The following is a 19,363-nucleotide window of genomic DNA, read 5'->3' on the forward strand; positions in this document are numbered from 1 at the left end:
AAGTGCTGAATAAATAGTAGAATAAAACTTGCTTATGTATATCTAAGGCATGTTAAAACTGTAGCTGATTTGCTGTATTCTAGGACTGTAGCTTATGTTTTAATATACATTAATACTAGTGAGGTTTCCCTTTTTCCTGCTGTAGATATGTGAGCTGAGTTCTCTAGCAGTACGCACGATTTTAGGCATAGAAGTAATGTTAAGTATGTTGTCTGTCCATGCCCCACCGTACTGAAGCATAGGCTGAAGGAGTATTGAACAAGGCTGAAAAAGTGCTGGGTGCTAAAGGCAGAAGCGAAATAGTAAGATTGAAGGAAAGATGCAGATGTTTACAACTTTAAACAGAACAACTCAGGTGAAACTAATTTTTGCTTTTGTAAGGCAAAATCAAATGATTTAAAAGTGAACTTTTATGCAAAGTTGAGAAAATGCAGAATAATATGTCAGGCTAAGGGGGATCTAAATATGAGTAGAGCTGGTAGCAAACACATTTCTCATTGTAAACTGCAGTTCTGTTGAGACAGTATTTTTGAACATACTTATGTTGATTTTATCATGGAGAGGTTTTGCAGGGGGGGAAAAGTGTAAATGCTAGGGTAAGCTAACCATTTTAGAGTTTCATTTTAAGATGACTTTTTATCATATCACAGTATGTACTTTTAAGAAGCCAGAATTAGAAATTAAGCGTTTGGGGTATTATTGAAACACCCTTTCAATAACTAAAGAATCAAAACATTTTTAGGCAAATCACAAAATCTTTAGGTTGTAGTCTAAAAATCTGAAAACATATGAATTTGAATTTTTGGTAAAATTTAATTTCTTCTGCCTACTACAGGTTTAATGAAGAACAGGCATATTTGATGACTAAAAATAACTAAACGACGCACTTGAGTACACGTTTTAGAGAAGACTTTCAATCCTGACTGGAAATCTTCAAAGTCAGATTGCTGCTAAAGAGCCACCTGCAGACATGAAATCCAGGTATGTCGAAAGAAGCTGTCAGACAGCTTTGCAGATTGCCTCATCCCGCCGGGCTGCGCCTCCCGGGGCCCGGCTCTGGGGTTCGATCCCTCCAGCCGCTCCTTCATTCCGCCGCGCCGAGCTACCGTTGAGCCGTGAGCGCGGGGACGCCCGCCGCGGGACGGGCTCCGCGCCCTCCCAGCCAAGGGGCGGTGCCAGGGCGTGGCGGGCCGCTATAAAGGCGGCGGGCTGGGCGCAGGGGACAGTCGCGCTGCCGGCGGAGCTGTCCTGCCAGCAGAGATGCTGCGAGTGCGGTGCTTGCGTGGGGGGAGTCGGGGAGCAGAAGCGGCGCATTACATCGGCTGGCGGGTTGGTGCCGCGCAAATCCGCCGCCGGGTTTGGGGGATGGGTGGGAGTTGAGGGTGCTTCGTCGGGACGAGGTCCTGTGCGGCGTGCGGGGGGGCTCCCAGCGGTGGTGAGAGGGCGTGGGACGGCTACAGGCTTCTTTGACTCACCATGAATCCTCCTGGTTCAGCGGCACAGAGTTCGGTGGCTCCTGTCGCCACTGTCAATGCTGTGCTGGTATGTCATTGCCCTTCTAAACTGAGTGTATTTTAAAAGGTAGATTTAAGCATCTAGTAGGTTGTGAATAAACTAAAATGGCTGTAACAAATAGTGTGTTTCTGTTAGTGCTCCAAATAATGTACATTGCTTTGGGATTACAGTGTAAGGTGCTTGTGGACTGAACCAGTGCTTTTTGCCTTGTGTAAGGTAAACATAATTTTCATTCTTATTTTTATTTTAAGCTTGGAAGAGCCTTTACAGGATGGGTGCAGCGATCTTTACAGAGCACCCAGGCAGCTACAGCCTCCCAGAACACCTGTGCTGCTGATGACAGTAAGGCTACCAGCCCTGTGCCTAAGGACTGTCCTGTTTGCTCATACAATGAATGGGACCCACTGGAAGAGGTCATTGTGGGAAGAGCTGAAAATGCGTGTGTCCCACCTTTTTCTGTGGAGGTTAAGGTAAACAATGGAAAAACAACCTTGAATAGGAAACAATGCAGTCTTTATATATACAATTTGCTTAAACTCTACAGTGCATGGGGTGTGGTGTTTACTCTTGAGGATTCTTCTTTCAAAGTAGTTGTTTACACCGGCGAAACTTTACAGCATAGCCATTTTGGTTGGGAATGTGTGATTTCTTTCCACTTTCAACTTAATTAGCTCCCTAAGCAGAAGTCAGTAATAGAGAGAATCTCTAATATGTCCAGTCTGCTTGAGTAACATAGCCCTGATGCTATCAAAGTGCACACTCTAGCTTTTGAGATAATTGGTAGGACTAATAAAAGTTTAATTGGGCCCAAAAGTGGGGTCACCACTTTAAAAAAAAAAAAAAAGTGTAGTTTTTTACTTAATAGTCTGAGAAAGACCGAGTTCTATAGCTGTAGACTAGCAGGACCATTCTGTTTAAATAGCTCACTGGAACTCTTATGTGATGCAGTAAGTATTGTATGGAAACACATACTATGTTTTTCAGGGTTTTTCTGTGCCTAAAACTACAGCAGCAACCTAAATAAATCCACATCTTTGTTCTCTGAAATGTTGTATTCTAGAACAGGAACACTCAAACAGTGGGCTTGCTCCAGATCTTGTGCACTTTACCTGGATTTTAAAGTTGCTAAGTATGTGTCGTTACTTGCATTCATGCAGATGGTCTTGAATTGTTCTCTTCCAGTGTCACAGTACAGTATTACCTCCAAGGCAGCAAGTAATCTGTGGCTAGCACAGCAAAATGAGCTGGCAGACTACCTCTGCTGAAGAGACCTTAGTAAACTTTTAAAACATATCTTGACAAAGTTGACCAGAAGACCTCAATTAAAAAAAAAAAAAAGAAAGGGAATTCTGATTTGATGTTGAAGGAATAGCAAACAAAGATACCGAAAATGTGTTTAAAGTGCTGAAAATGGTAGTTTAGAGGAAGTTTGGGATGTACTTGTGGGGAAGACTTTTCTTTCCCTAACCCCTTTTACGTTTGTATTTTTTTCTTTAGAATCTGGACTGTGATTCTGGGCAAAAGTGGTTGGAGGAGTGTGAATAAATTACTGCAGCTTAGTAGTGCAAATACTCAATTAGAAGAGTAATCATTTGACTTACATTAGGACATTTGAGATGATACCTTGGCCCCAGTGAGCGCAATGAAAACCTCACCACTGACTTCATTATGGCTTCTATTTACTCCTTGAAAGCTGAAGCTCAGTTACCAACTTCTGGAATCCTGTTTCAGACACTCCAAAGACATTCTAGCAGCTTCAGAAAAAGAAGCAAATAAGGATTGACATTTTTAATATACAAGTGTATATACGTGCATTTATGTACTTAAAACTGCCATAAAGATTGTACAGAAAGAGTAAGGGGAAAATACCCCATGCCTAACTCTTTTACATGGTAACATTAAGTGAGACAAAGTTCTGTTCTCAAGTAGTGGCCAAGGGCTTGCTTTAATGTCAGAAAAAAAAAAACCTCTTTGAAATGTTTAACTGGCTGAAGTGTGACATGCTATACAGCTAGCCTGGTTCTAATGCCTATGAAGCCATAACTCAATCAAATGAGGTCACACTTTGTTACATGCAACATCAAAAGCTCAACGAGGAATGTCAAAGTATAGGATTATTGCTGCAATTCAAATAGCTACAACTTGGGGTTAAAGCAAGCTTAGCTTTGCTTTATGTAAACTGCCAAGTCTAAAGGATACATTGGCCACAAGAGGTAACAGTAATACGATGTGCCACCTGAGATGTGGTTTCCTTTCATTTTCTCTGCTTTTGTCCTAAATTTTTCTGTAGAAACTGCAACAGTAACTTTACCTGGGGGTGTTGCTGAATAATCCAAACAGTAGTCCAAATCCTATCTTGCCAATACTGAAATATATTAATAAATTCAGTTATTGTTCAAATCTCTACATGGCTGAAAGGTAAGGCATGGTATGTGTGTGCTGCTCCAGTGTAATACAATAGCCAGAAATCCCTGTTATTGTCCCTGTAAATAGCAATACTATGGTTGATGTGTATCACATGCTTTCTGCCAAGTACGAATGAGGGTCATTGGTTATAAAATAGCAATTTAAAAACTAGTGAATTTGAGTTGTATAAGGAAAAATTGAAGCTTTGGACCTGAGATGCTTTAAAAAACACATCTCAAATTATAACAGTTTGGTAAATACTTGCTTTGAGGTACTTCTAAGTTGTGTTTTAAGATTGTATGCATTTTTATTTACAAAATATTTAAGTGCAGGAAATATGGCTGCATTCTGTAATTTAAGGCATGGTTTTGGTATACACAGGTGTTTGCTGTGATGTGGGAATGATGTGCTTGGCATAAGAAGGAGGAAGGAATGAATCGAATAGGGAGCCCTACACACCTGATGAATATTAACAAGCTGATATTATTGCATATCCTTTTGAGAGCTTGAAATTGGCTATGTAGGTTATGTAGATGTAAACACACTATTGGGAAATGCGGGAAATCTTAACTAGGAGATTAACAACTACGTTCATTAGGAAGATGCCCTGTTTTGAATTAGCACTTTGGTCAAAAACATCACAGTTCAGATGTATTCTTCTGAAGTAGTTGACACTTAGTCAAACAGTTGAGTTTTATAGCTTTGTACTCTGCAATATTTTTCAGTATATTTTGTGAATAATACTGCATTTTTGATGAAGAGGTATTATTACCACAGATCATCATAATGAGTGAGAAGCTGGGGGAGGGTTACTACTGAATTAAGCAAAAAGCATTTTGACCTGAATTTCTGTTTCAATGTACTAAATAACTGATGTTACTAGCTTTAAGGTACATCTCCAGAGCATTGACATTGATAATGTTAATTATTTTCCACAACAAATGTTTAAAATATATAGCAACTATAGGGAGTAATTCTGCTGTTTCTTAAGGACAATCTTTTCCTTACAGCACACTCTTAAATTTCTTTCTGAAAAGAGTTTTTCTTAAATGCTGCTACGGTTTCTCAGACAGTAGGTTATAAAGTGCATTGAGGAGACTAGTTGAAGCTCTTTTCTGTGTCCTGGCCATGGTACTTTTTGAACAGTCTGAAATGAGTTGTATGTATATGATCAAAGGGGCCTGAAATCTCAACCCTGAATTGGTATGAAATAGATGTCCTAGTCACATACCCTTTTTCCAGTGATTCAGAAGGTGGGGAATATGAGGAGTGGTATGGTGTTAACCCTTACTCTGTAGTAACTTTAAGATTATGCCATCATATTAGTGCAAGACAAGTGTAGTTTCTCTGGTTTGAAAAAGAGCACTGCTAGAGGACACCTGGTGAAGAGAGGAGCTGCACCTGTTAGGAATTAATGATATTCAAATACATCATGGATAGGTCTGAAAATAAATAGCTTTACTCCCTAGGACAAATTTGTCTTATTAGCAGAACAGGTTTCCATAGGAATGCTAGGCACTTTATATGATCTACATATGACTTCTGAACAGCTGGCAAGTCTGAGGTGATCAAATTACCCAAGACCTCACTTAGAGGAAAAATAAAAAAATTTCTTTGGGAAGGATGGGAAGAAGTTCCAGTACTGGAGGAGCAGGATGGCCATGCTAAGACTTTTGCCTGGGCTGTCTATAAATATTAAGGATTTCTAAAAGGTTGAATTTTCTTTTCCTTCTGTCTTACCTAGCATGAGGGCAAATATCCAGAAATAGCAGAGAGTAGATTGGATAGCCTGGAGGGTTAAAAGACATCGGGCACGCCTTCAGATGAATGGCCTTGCCTGCTCGGGGCTTACTGACAGTACATAATTGTATTGTTTTTGTCCAGAGCATTGCTTTCTGGAAGGTAGTCAGGACTGCAATGTCAGGAGATAACCTCATGTTTGGAAGGGCAGGTTCTCTTGCATACCATTGCTGTCACTTACGTTGCCTGAATGAGCAGGGCTTAGTTGGGTAGAAGGAAGGTCTGATCACTTGGTCACCAATGCCTGACCCCTTCTGCTGTCATTCCAGAAGGGCTCCATATGCACTTGTTTCTCTGTCATGTTAGTGTTAGCAGAGACCTGACAAAACTGCTGGTTTCACAGCTTATAAATCTGAAGTACTTTCAAAGCTACACTGAACTGAAGCAGCATCACTTGTTTTGATTATGTGTCTGGATTTCCTTAAACATGAGAACTAGGCCGTTATTTTGAAGTAGTTTTTAATTTGAGAACACTACACAGGATTTCAGGAGCAGAGGATTTAGGCCTGTAAATGTTGTACTTGTTTTAATCCAACCCTAACAGGTGAATTTAGTATCTCTTGCATTTTCTAGACTGCTGCTGTACCTGAAGTATGGCCCCTTCTAGCCAACAAGGCATGTTACCTGCACTTGGGATGGCTTTAGAATTCCTGATGTCACCACTTTGACAGTACCGAAGTGAGGTTTTAACAAGGTGACTACAGATGTATGCTTTTTGGAGATGAGCTCAAGATTGTTTTCATTTAAAAACATGTCTGCTAGCCTTATTAAATAGCAGAGTCTATTTCCTGTGTTTGGTGTGTTTGTACAGGTCTAATGTAAAAAGGACCAAATCTTTCACGGCCACTTGGCAATACTAGCCACTAAATACTAACTGAAGTATAATGTAGTCTCTTGGTTTTCAACTATGATTGGATAAATAATGAGACTTTCTGTAGGGCTATGGCTAGAGAGGGGTAGACAATTCTAGAAGTATTTATTACATTATTGTAAATAGTATTTCCATCACTAGAAACAAATATAAACTATTGATCCATCTATATCCAAAAATATGAGGAAATAAAATACCCTGAATCCCATCTGAAAGTCAAACTAAACTTGCAAGTGGGAATGAAATGTTTACTTCTCCACATTCCAGAATGGCTTTCACTTTTTTCTTGCTGTTCCTCAGAGGACTTTTTCTTGAGTATCAAGAGAGATAGGAAGTAGTGGAATAAAGTAGTGGAAGGTGTCCCTGCCCATGGCAGGAGGGGTTGGAACTAGATGATCTTCAAGGTCCTTTCCAACCTAAACCATTCTCTGATACAGCTGAAATTAACTTTTTTAATGTATGTATTTGTGAAGACATCAGCCATTCACAACTCATCTTAACACCAAGTTAACATAAGTTTAATGACCGGACACATGCACATCATAAAACATCTGAGTGAAACCTTAGCAATGGTGTGTATAACTAGAAGTAGTAAAGACAAAAAATAAAGACAGCAGAGTGCCACCAGGGTATGGATTCTCAACCAGGAATAATTGAGCATTTATCTGAAGCACTGATGCTTCTACTTTCCTTTTATTTTTTTCCCCTCTCCTCGCCTGCCTCTTTATTTTAGAAGGATCATCAGGACATTAACAATTCTTAGCAACTCTTCAAAGGAATCAAATATAAGGCACAGTGTGACATGTTAGTGTCATAACATATAAAACAACAGGAACTCAGTGAAAGAACAACAAGAAACTTTGGACATTGAGTTGTGTCTTATGCATCTGTTTCACTCTACCAAAAAAAAATGATGCTTATTCTTTGTCACTTACCTGTCCTTTTGTTTTAGGCCAACACATATGAAAAGTATTGGGGATTTTATCAGAAATTTGGAGGTCAGACCTTCCCCAAAGACCATGTAAAAAAAGCTATTGCTGAAATTGAAGAGATGTGCAATATTCTGAAAAGAGAAGGTGTAATTGTCAAGAGGCCTGATCCAATTGACTGGTCTGTGAAGTATAAAACACCTGATTTTGAGTCTACAGGTAAATGTTCTTGCATCATTGAAGGCCTTGTCTGTTTATCTCTTGTCTGAGATGTTTTGGATGTCTAGTCTACCTTCTTTCTTAGAGCAGGATTATTGCCAGTGCTAGATGAGGTCAGTGATGGCTTTGTGTAGCTATGATTTGGAAAATCTCCAGGGATGGAGATTTTAGTACCTGGTTTGCTGATCTGTTTCAATGCTGCATGGATTTCCTGATAAAAGATGTTTTCCTAATAACCAACCTGAACTTCCCACACCAGCTTATGTTGCCCTGTTCCCTTGCTCTGTTGTCACTGCTGCTACCAAGAAGTGTTCATCTGCCATGTTTAATGGCCCTGGAAGTAGCTGTAGACTGTTAGTGCTTTGTCCCCTAGTTGCCACATGAAATAAGCTGAGGTCCCTCTACTTCTTCTCCCAGGTCATGTGCTGTAAGGCCCCCCTGACTGTCTTGATAGCCCTGAGTTGGATCCATCTTAAACTATGAAGGCCAAAATTGGAAATAGTTTTCCAGGAGAATCCTCACTAGTGTTAAGGATATTTGAATGCTTCTTTACCTACTGGCCACATTCTTCCTTGTATAGCACCATATAGCTCTGGTTATTTGCAGTGAGAGCACACTGGCTCCTACTCAGTTTTGCATTAAGTCTGGTCTCTGGGATCCTTTAATGTCAGATATGTTCTTAAGCTGTTCTAGTGGAATTCAAATTCATTAGAGAACAGATATAAAGAAATGAGGTCCACTTGGAAAACTTGCCACCCATCAGCACCTTTTAAAGTCATCCGAGTAATTCATAAGCATTTGTCTAGTTAAATTTCATTAACCAAATTATGAAGTGGAAGCTTTGTAGCAAAAGTTGCATGTATTTTGAACAAAAAGTGTCACTTTGAAAACTTACTGAAGAATGTAAGGATCTCAAATTAGGCACTGTTTTCCTGACTCTTCTAAAGATGTTTTTTGCCATTCTTTTGGATAGAAGTAATGATAAAAAGGAGGGTGAAAAGTGAATAAACTGAAAGAGCTGAGAAGAGAATATTTGTCTCATAGCTTAATGACCTTTTTCCTTTCAGGTATGTATGCTGCCATGCCAAGAGACATCCTGTTGGTTGTAGGAAATGAAATTATTGAAGCGCCTATGGCTTGGCGTGCTCGGTTCTTTGAGTACAGAGCATATAGACGAATAATCAAAGATTATTTCAACTGTGGTGCTAAGTGGACAACTGCCCCCAAACCCACAATGGCAGATGAACTCTATGATCAGGTATTGTTCTTATTTTGCTTCAGAATTTCAGTTCTGGTTATAGAATTTTGTTGATAGTTTCAACCTGATATCTAGGTTTCACAAAATTGGGGGGGTGAGCAGGGGGAGAAAAACAACTCTGGAAACTTGTGTTTTTTCTAGTGGTATGTAAATATTCTGTAGCCTCTCCAACTGAAACAGAGTGTATGCAATTAGGGAACAGGAAACAGGAAGCTGTGTCTATTGAATTCAAGTCTGCTTTGAATTGTTTTGATTACTGACTGTAACTTAGCACTACTGAAGAGGAAGGAATGCTAGAAACGCATCACAAAGATTACTTTAAAGAATTAGGGTTCCCTGAGAATGTCTGCATCAGGAGAGTGTATCAGGAGAGTGGGAAAGAATATATATTTTGTCACAGAAGAAAAACCTCATAATCCTTGTTTTGCATGATGATTAGTATTTTGAAAGTTACATAAAAGAAACAGTGGAGGATCTAAATAGTGAGTATTTACCTTCCAAATATTTAAGTTATTATTTTCTTTAATTTTTTTCTTTTGCAATAATTTTGGCTCAGACAATTTTGGTAGTTTCCTATAAGCTCCTAAATGCTTTAGGACCTTGGTAAGAGCATCTACAAGAAGTGCAGTAAAACTGGTTTTGGAATGATTACAACTTTCTGGGAACAGTGACTTCTTATCAATAATGCAAAGAAGTCTTTGTTAAACAGAATTACCTTAGAGTAATCTGTCAGTATTGGAAAACTTCCAGAGCCTGTTCTAAGGCATAGAAACTACTTATCAGGTAGTTTTTGCTTGCTGTTTTTTGCACCTCATTTTTTCTTAATTGCATTGTTTCATTCTAAAATCTATTTAAATTCGTGAAGATCAACCTTCTACTTTGATGTACTGCTCCATTCTAAAATGTGGAAAAAGTAGGGAGCCCACCTTTGTTGGGAAACAGCTTGCATACCAGTATTTCTGTCAATGTGCTGTCACTGTGACAACTGATTTGTTGGACTGATAGTTAAACTCCAATGTTAATGAATACTTTTTATCCAGAAGCTAGAACATTGTAGAGAGTGGCTCTGAAGAGCAATTAACTTCTCAATATAACTATTGTCTCTTATCCTATCGCCTATTCTTGAATGTACTTTTAAACCTCTAATTTAAACTTCCACATCTATGCTTTTTTTTATTCTAGTAACAAGTAAACCAGACCACCTCCAAGGAACATACTAGCTATCAATATAAAGATATTTTCTTAATTTCAAAATACTCTTCAGTAGCAAATAGTTTGAAAACTTTCCCTTACCATCTCCTTTTTCTATAACTAGGATTATCCAATCCGCTCTGTTGAAGACAGGCATAAACTGGCTGCTCAGGGAAAATTTGTAACTACTGAATTTGAGCCATGCTTTGATGCTGCTGACTTCATTAGAGCTGGAAGAGATATCTTTGTACAAAGGAGCCAGGTAAACAAAGGTTTCTTCCAACAGTTTTGGTATCTAAATGATTGATACTTGTATTTATGTATTTTTAAATTCCTGAACAGCATTAAAATAGTGTTGACAAAAGAAGTTGCTATTTGTAAAGTGTCTGATATACAGGATGAGACTGTCTGACAGCTAAGAGGTTAGCTAAAGGCACAACCTTCTATTATTTTGGTTTTAAATATTTATTTGAATAAAACCTTAGACAAACTAAGCTTTGATGCAGTTTATATTCTAACCTAGTAAAATATACTTTGTCCTGTCTTCAGGTTACAAATTACATGGGCATTGAATGGATGAGGCGACATCTTGCACCAGACTACAGAGTGCATATAATATCCTTTAAGGATCCTAACCCTATGCACATTGATGCCACGTTTAATATCATTGGACCTGGACTTGTGCTTTCTAACCCAGACCGTCCCTGCCATCAGGTAAGAGTGTAGCAGAAGGGAAAGTGTTTGTGTTTAAAAATGACTCACTGGATAACTGCTAATCCACAAGCTTATTTTGTATACACTTGAATAATATTAAATTATTGAAATTAAATAGCACTCTGACAGGGAGTTAAGAACGTATAGATGTATCTGCATCTTGACTCTAGAACTTTCTTAACAGTCCAATGACCACTGTTCTCCCCCCAGTTTTCTGCTACTGCTCTTTATGCTTACTTATTGTGAGGCTAGGTGGGTGTGTTGTGAGTTTCTTCCTATGTACATAGTTTACATATGATGGAAGTGATCTATTTTGTAATAGTGTAGTATCAAAGCAAGTACATAGGATATACTACTTCTCTGAACACTTCCACTACTTAAATACATTAATTGCATCCAAGGAGAAATTGAGGGTTTTCTCCTGCTCAGATGAATAATCCCCCTTTTAATTCCTATTTTGGAAGTCTCTCCTTTGGTATTGTTAACTGTACCAATGGCAGGAGGCTGGTAATTGATCAGGCATTCAGCTTTGAATAAGTGAGTGAGAAATACTTAGAATCATAGAATCATAGAATCAGTGAGGTTGGAAGGGACCTTTAAGATCATCAAGTCCAACCATTAACCTACCCTGATAAAAACACCACCACTCCTAAACCATGTCCCTAAGCACCTCATCTACCCTTTTCTTAAACACCTCCAGGGATGGTGAATCCACCACCTCTCTGGGCAGCTTATTCCAATGTTTAATAACCCTTTCAGTGAAAAAATGCTTCCTAACATCTAATCTAAACCTGCCCTGACATAACTTGAACCCATTTCCTCTTGTCCTATCGCTTGTCGCCAGGGAGAAGAGGTCAGCTCCCATCTCTCTAAAACCTCCTTTCAGGTAGTTGTAGAGGGTGATAAGGTCTCCCCTCAGCCTCCTCTTCTCCAGGCTAAACAACCCCAGATCCCTCAGTCGTTCCTCATAAGGTTTGTCCTCCAGACCCTTCACCAGCTTTGTAGCCCTTCTCTGGACACGCTCCAACACCTCAATGTCCTTCTTGTAGTGAGGGGCCCAAAACTGAACACAGTACTCGAGGTGAGGCCTCACCAGTGCCGAGTACAGGGGGATGATTACTTCCCTAGTCCGGCTCACCACACTATTCCTGATGCAGGCCAGGATGGTGTTGGCCTTCTTGGCTGCCTGGGCACACTGCTGGCTCATGCTCAGCCGGCTGTCCACCAACACCCCCAGGTCCTTTTCTGCCAGGCAGCTTTCGAGCCACTCCGCCCCCAGTCTGTAGCGCTGCATGGGGTTGTTGTGACCCAAGTGCAGGACCCGACACTTGGCCTTGTTGAACCTCATACCATTGGCCTCAGCCCATCTGTCCAGCCTGTCCAGATCCCTCTGCAGAGCCAATCTACCCTCAAGCAGATCAACACGCCCCCCCAGTTTAGTGTCGTCTGCGAACTTACTGAGGGAGCACTCGATCCCCTCATCCAGATCGTTGATAAAGATATTAAAGAGAACGGGCCCCAGCACCGATCCCTGGGGGACACCACTTGTCACTGGACACCAACTGGATTTAACTCCATTTACCACCACTCTCTGGACACGGCCATCCAGCCAGTTTTTTACCCAACGAAGAGTATACCTGTCCAGGCCATGAGCAGCCAGTTTCTCCAGGAGAATGCTATGGGAAACGGTGTCAAAAGCCTTGCAAAAATCCAGGTAGACAACATCCACAGCTTTTCCCTTGTCCAGCAAGTGGGTCACCTTGTCATAGAAGGAGATCAGGTTTGACAGGCACGACCTGCCTTTCACAAAGCCATGCTGACTGGGCCTGATCACCCTGTTCTCTTGCATGTGCCGTGTGATGGCACTGAGGATGATCTGCTCCATGACCTTCCCAGGCACCGATGTCAGACTGACTGGCCTGTAGTTCCCTGGATCCTCCTTCCGGCCCTTCTTATGGATGGGCGTCACATTTGCCAACCTCCAGTCAGCTGGGACCTCCCCAGTTATCCAGGACTGTTCATAAATGATGCACAGTGGGCCGGTGAGCACTTCCGCCAGCTCTCTCAGCACCCTTGGATGGATCCCATCCGGCCCCATGGATTTGTGCACCTCCAGGTGCTGAAGCAGGTCCCTCACCATTTCCCTTTGGACTACAGGGGCTTCACTCTGCTCCCCATCCCTGTATTCTAGCTCAGGGGTCGGAGAATTCAAGGAACAACTGGTCCTACTGCTGAAGACTGAGGCAAAGACGGCATTAAGTACCTCAGCCTTTTCCTCATCCTTGGTTACTATGTTACCAGCCCCATCTACTAGAGGACAGATATTATCCTTGGTCCTCTTTTTATTGCTAATATATTTATAGAAACTTTTTTTGTTGTCCTTGACAACAGAAGCCAGGTTTAGCTCTAGCTGAGCTTTGGCCCTTCTGATTTTTTCCCTACATCGCTTTACTACCTCTTTGTAATCCTCCTGGGTGGCCTGCCCTTCCTTCCAAAGGCCGTATATCCTTTTTTTTTCCCTAAGCTGCAACACTAGCTCCCTGCTTAGCCAGGCCGGTCTTTTTCCCCGACGGCTTGTCTTACGGCACACGGGGACAGCCTGCTCCTGCGCCTTTAGGACTTCCGTCTTGAAAGACATCCAGGCTTCCTGGGCTCCTTTGCCGTGGAGGACTGCCTCCCAGGGGACTTTGTCGACCAGGCTCCTGAAGAGCCCAAAGTCCGCTTTCCGGAAGTCCAAGGTGGCAGTTCTGCTGACCCCCTTCCTTGCTTCTCCCAGAATTGAGAACTCTATCATTTCATGGTCACTGTTGCCAAGACGGCCTCCAACCATCACATCCCCCACAAGACCTTCCCTGTTTACAAACAACAGATCCAGCAGGGCACCTTCCCTAGTTGGTTCTTTCACTAGTTGTGTCAAGAAGTTATCCCCAGTACCTTCCAGGAACCTTCTAGACTGTTCCCTTCCTGCTGTATTGTATTCCCAGCAGATGTCCGGCAAATTGAAGTCTCCCACGAGGACTAGAGCTCGCGATCTTGAGACTTCTCCCAGCCGTTTATAGAATATTTCATCTGCCTCCTCATCCTGGTTGGGCGGTCTATAACAGACTCCTACTACAATATCTGCCTTGTTAGCCCTCCCTCTGATCCTTACCCATAAACACTCAATCCCATTATCACCATCATTTAGTTCAAGACATTCATAACACTCCCTAACATACAGGGCCACCCCCCCGCCTCTCCTTGCTTGCCTATCCTTCCTGAAGAGTCTATAGCCATCCATGGCAGCACTATAGCTATGTGAGTCATCCCACCATGTTTCTGTGATGGCAACTACATCGTAATTACCCTGGTGTACAATGGCTTCCAGCTCCTCCTGTTTGTTGCCCATGCTACGTGCATTAGTGTATAAGCACTTCAGCTGGGCTATTGGTCCTTTCTTCTTTTTACTGGAGGGAGCTGAAGTTCTGCCATCCCCAGACATCTTCCTAAGGAGCCCGGTTACGCCCCCTGTCTTTTCCAAGTCTAGTGCCAGCACCCCACTTTCAGGCTTTTTGCTAGCAACCTTGGATCTATCCCCATCCCCCTTCAAACCTAGTTTAAAGCCCTGTCAACGAGCCCCGCCAACTCCTGCCCTAAGACCCTTTTCCCCCTCTGAGACAGGCTTTTTCCGTCTGCTGCCAGAAGGCCTGGTGTCCTGAAAAGCAGCCCATGATCAAAGAACCCAAAATCCTGCCGACGACACCAGTCTCTGAGCCAGGCATTGATCAGCTGATATTTCCTGTTAATCTTCTCATCCATCTGTGCAATTGTTGGGATAGAAGCAAACACTACTTGTGCTCCTGATCCCTTAACTAGCCGTCCCAGGGCCCTGAAGTCTCTCTTCTCAAAAAGTCTACTTTTTGAAGAGTGAGAAAGAGGAGAGATGTAGTTCAGTATGTAAAACCTACTACTTCACTCTGAGGAAGAGCTAATATTGCAAGACAGTGCAATTGGATCAGAGAGTATGAGCTCATGTTACAGACATGTTACCTGTACTGTCAGTGCTTGAGGATTTTTGTGAGGATCCCCATGATTTCAGAAGCTGTACAACCACATGGGAATAGCTGAGCCAATACTGAATCAGTGGGATAGAGCTGTGTGCAGCAGAAATTATGGAACCATGTACATGGCATAGCTCTTAGAAGCAATATTAGTCTCTTCTCAGCAAGTGGCTTCAATGCAAACAGTCCCATTGAATTACTGCCTCTTGTAATATCCATTATGAGAATATATTTTTTAAAACAATCATAGCCTTTTTCTCCCCTCTTCCCTTCCCCTGTTTTTTGTAATCTTACTTGCAAGAGGAGGTTCTTGGTTTCCTTGTGTTAAACCCATGTGCTGGGACTCTTCTATCTACACAGACAGCAGGTTTCCATGAGAAAAGATAGATGCAGCTTGCTTTCATAAACCATGATTTTGCAGTTCTGGATGACTGGGAAATGGGGGTGGAGGTGAGGGTGAAAGAGGGCTGTTTAAAATCTGAGCAGACCAGACTGGTTAGTGAGTTTTCAGAATGGGAGCTCCAGCTCCTTGTAACACTTGACTAAAGAGCTCTTCCAAGTATTCAGATAATGAAGTTGAAAAGTCAATTCTCCTTAGCCAAATTATCCTTCTCTTATTTTTAACTAAACTGTGTAATTCTTGGGGACACAAATTATTCCCTAGCATGCCTTTTTTTAAAAAAGGGAAGAAAATAACTGCATATTAAGTTTCTTATGAAGCATGATGCAAATGTAATTTTATGTCGTATTTTGGTGGGTTTTCTATAAATGGCAATGTAATTCATATCAATAGCTCTTATAGTCATATGGGAAGAAAAATACAAAACCTAAATAATTTAATACTTTTGTGCTGTTACTAATATATTTACTTCACAGGCTCCAAACTGCATGTGTTACCTTTTGTCTTTAAAATATCTTAGTATACCTAGCATATATAAAAACAGTAGAAACAAATGCTAGTGGTATGCAAAGCTTGAAAAGGCTTTCAAAAAATGCTTTAATGAAAACTGGGTTTGTAGATGGAACTTGAATGGGGACAAGAGTAGTGAACAGAGGGAAAGGGATGTCATGTATATTAAGGAAGCCTGAGAAAATGTGGCATAGGTTGGAGGATGTAATGTGATACTTCAAGAATCTTGTTTAGAATCTAATTAAATTTCTCTTTCAGATTGAGCTCTTCAAGAAAGCAGGCTGGACTGTGATTTGCCCCCCAGTGCCACTCATCCCAGATGGTATATTCACTCTTTCTTTTCTAAGAATTCCAAGAGTATTCTTAAGAATATTAATATGTGGCGATATTGGTACAGTAGGTTAATTCTCATGTGTTTAGATCACCCACTGTGGATGTCTTCTAAATGGCTCTCGATGAACGTCCTAATGCTGGATGAGAAACGTGTGATGGTGGATGCCAATGAGACAACAATTCAGAAGATGTTTGAAAATCTGGGTATGTCCTGATGTATTTCAACATATACTTAAAACAAAATGATTGTGATACCAGCTATGCGCATCAGGGTGAACGAATGTTTTGCTTAAAGTAGTCAAAGGAGCCAGCACTGAAAAAGGTACTCAAACAATTGGATTAGTGACTAAGAGTCCTTCAGTGATTTCTCTCCTAAATACTTCAGTCATATGAACACAGGCTTCTTACGCTTGTGCCCCCTACAGCTTGTAGCAATTAAAGTTACAGCTACCATGTGTTTAAGCTTTTTTTAATGTAAAATCGTCTGTTTGGTTTGGAGATCAAAGTCTGTCTTGGAGAGGTTGAGTGTGCATATTGCTGAGTGATGCAGAGCTGGCTATCCCTTATTGAAAAAATGCTTTCAGATTTTTCTAGTTTTAAACTCACTGTACTTTAAACTGTCAAATTAAGACCACTTAACCAGGTATTTCTGCTCACTTATGGAAAATATCAGTCCTGTGAGATGTAATCTCATGACAGGGTGGAATTCCTTTAGATATGCAGTGGCAGGAGAACTCTAATTGAACAGAAAACCTGAAAGTCTTATTATGCACAGCTCACTGCAAAGACAAATAAGACTTAAAAATATGAACTCATGCAGTTAATCCAACTGATTCTATTGTGCTGGGAAGGAAAGATGTAGGTAGATCTACTTGTGGTTCATAGTTGGTTAGTAGGATGGTGGCCAGATTGCTTGGTGCTACAGCCAGCTGACTGTTGCTGCAGGATAAGTACATGGTGATGCAGACATTTACAGGGTGGAAAGAAGACTGGTGGGTAGATGAGAACTCAAGGGAAGTTGAGGGATCATTGATTGTAGAATAGAAGATAGTTGCAGAAAGCTCCTTTTAAAGGGAGAAAAATGATGGGCAGGAGAGAATGATCTAAAGGTGGAAGATAGGAACTGTGAACCTAGAAGAAGCGTTGGTGCCATGGATGTGAGTGCACTTATTGAAGTTTCCCTCAACTCTGAGATAATTGTGGGTGAGAACCATGCAATCTAATACTTTAATCTGCTTGTAAAGACTAGCTATACAACCTTTAGTAAATTACTTAGCTTTTCAGTCTTGCGTTGTTTTAATTCTGTGCATGACCAAGGAGCTGAGGATTTATAGATGCTTGAAAATACTTAAAAAATGAGGCTATTAATGCTAATCATGACATGTGTTTCACACTGGCACTTCACGGTCTGTGTGAGTTCTAAATAAACTCCTGTAGTCAGTAAGTTCCTAGGACTGAGATGGGTCTACTGGGAACAAAACTATTGCCAATCTAGATAATGGATTCTACTGAGCTGCTGCTGAAAGTACCAAGAAGCAAAAAGGCAAACTTCATAACAGAAAAGTCTTCTGATCCTAATCCATTTGTCAGGACTGTATAAACTGAGCCACAGCTGAAACATCAGAGCTGAAAAGAAGTGGGAGGAAGCTTAAACTAGGTAGTCAGTATAACGGCCTCTTTCCCCTTTCAGAGAACGAGAGACTCGGAGCTCTGTACTTCGAATGCTTCTTTTTTTGAGAGACACTTGAAAGAGCACATTCAGTGTCTTAACCATAAATGCTCACACAGATTTATGCAAGTGTGCCCCAGTCATATATTGTAGCAGAATTTCAGCTAATTCTTCACATACTGCAAAAACTGATTTTTTTCTTTTTATTACTAGCACATCATAACATACCAAACACCAGCTGTGCTCCAGGCACTGTATATTCCTGAGGGCATCGCTGGAATAAACAACCAAGCTATGTTCCTAGCTTGTTCTTTGCCTAGAATTTGGGAAAATAAATTAATAACAAACGAGTAGGAAATACTTTCTGTACTTGTATCTAGCCATATGATCTGATAAAGTGTTTAATGTTCTGATCAAAGCTTACCACGTGAATTTGAGATTTTAGTTTTAAAGTATGCAATGTATGTTTCTTGCAGGCATTTCTACAATTAAAGTGAATATTCGCCATGCCAATTCATTGGGAGGTGGCTTCCATTGCTGGACATGTGATATCCGCCGTCGTGGTACCCTGCAATCTTATTTTGACTAATTATGAGCCAGATAGGTGGCAATGGTTCAGCTTCTAAAATAAGCATAGGAAATTAACAAATTAGTTTCACTTCTGTTAAAACAACTGCCTGAGCTCTAGTGCTTGATCAGTGGTGTCCTTACAGTGGTCTGGTAAATGATTTATTCTTACATACTCCTCACTTTCAGCAGTATAATTGAAACTACTTCCATCAGCAATACAGGTTTTCTGGCTGGCTTTTTGGAAGACATCCTTCATCTATGAAGCCTTTTCACATTGGCTTCGCATATAAAAACTTGACAAGATAGCTAAAAGGTCTTGCTAGAATAGCTTGGCCACTAATATTGGACATCTACCTCTGTCTGGTTACTCTGTCAAATAGGCAGCTTGAAATGTTAAACTTGAGTAAACTTTTCTTATTCCTTTTAATCAGTCTACTGTTCTAATATATTTGTGTTTAATGAAGTTAAAATAGATGCAACTGTACAGATATCTTACGGAACCAAGTAATTTTATAATGTTCCTGTTGAGCCATACAGGTATTTACAGAGAATTTCCAGTATGATTTAACTTTTAAGACATGTTCACTTACTTGCAGTGTCCTTCTATGTGTTTTTTTTTTTTTTCTTCTGACGCATGTCATGCATCTGAATACTTTTTTATATTACTTTTTGTATTGCTGAAATTGGTTTTTATTTAACTCTTAAGTGTACGACTGATAGCTAGGACTCTGCTTGTACAGGTTTCACCCTGAATTGTTTACATAACTTAAAAGAAAAAAGCACAAAACCAAAAAAACCCACCATCAACCCCCCTCTAACCCTAAACCTCTGACATCTTACAACCCCTTCTTCCTCCAGCTGTAGCAGATACAGGAAGATGTATCAAACATGCCAGATGCTGTGAAGGAATTTGAGTATTGATTACCAAATATGTACTT

The 19,363-nt window shown here is 40.7% G+C and overlaps 1 protein-coding gene across 1 annotated transcript; it reads left to right on the forward strand.

Moving 5' to 3' along the window:
- Positions 1 to 1,260: 1,260 nt before the first annotated feature.
- Positions 1,261 to 18,641, forward strand: GATM (glycine amidinotransferase; the record flags this gene model as incomplete). Its single annotated transcript, XM_082488622.1, has 9 exons — positions 1,261 to 1,329; positions 1,767 to 1,985; positions 7,545 to 7,740; positions 8,808 to 8,998; positions 10,314 to 10,451; positions 10,739 to 10,903; positions 16,112 to 16,175; positions 16,274 to 16,390; positions 18,332 to 18,641. The coding sequence occupies 9 exons, from the start codon at positions 1,261 to 1,263 to the stop codon at positions 18,442 to 18,444; spliced, it is 1,272 nt and encodes a 423-aa protein (XP_082344748.1). The 3' UTR covers positions 18,445 to 18,641.
- Between the last annotated feature and the right edge of the window lie 722 nt (positions 18,642 to 19,363).

Source organism: Vanellus vanellus (genome assembly GCF_965231255.1).
Source record: "Vanellus vanellus genome assembly, chromosome: 11".
NCBI lineage: Eukaryota > Metazoa > Chordata > Aves > Charadriiformes > Charadriidae > Vanellus > Vanellus vanellus.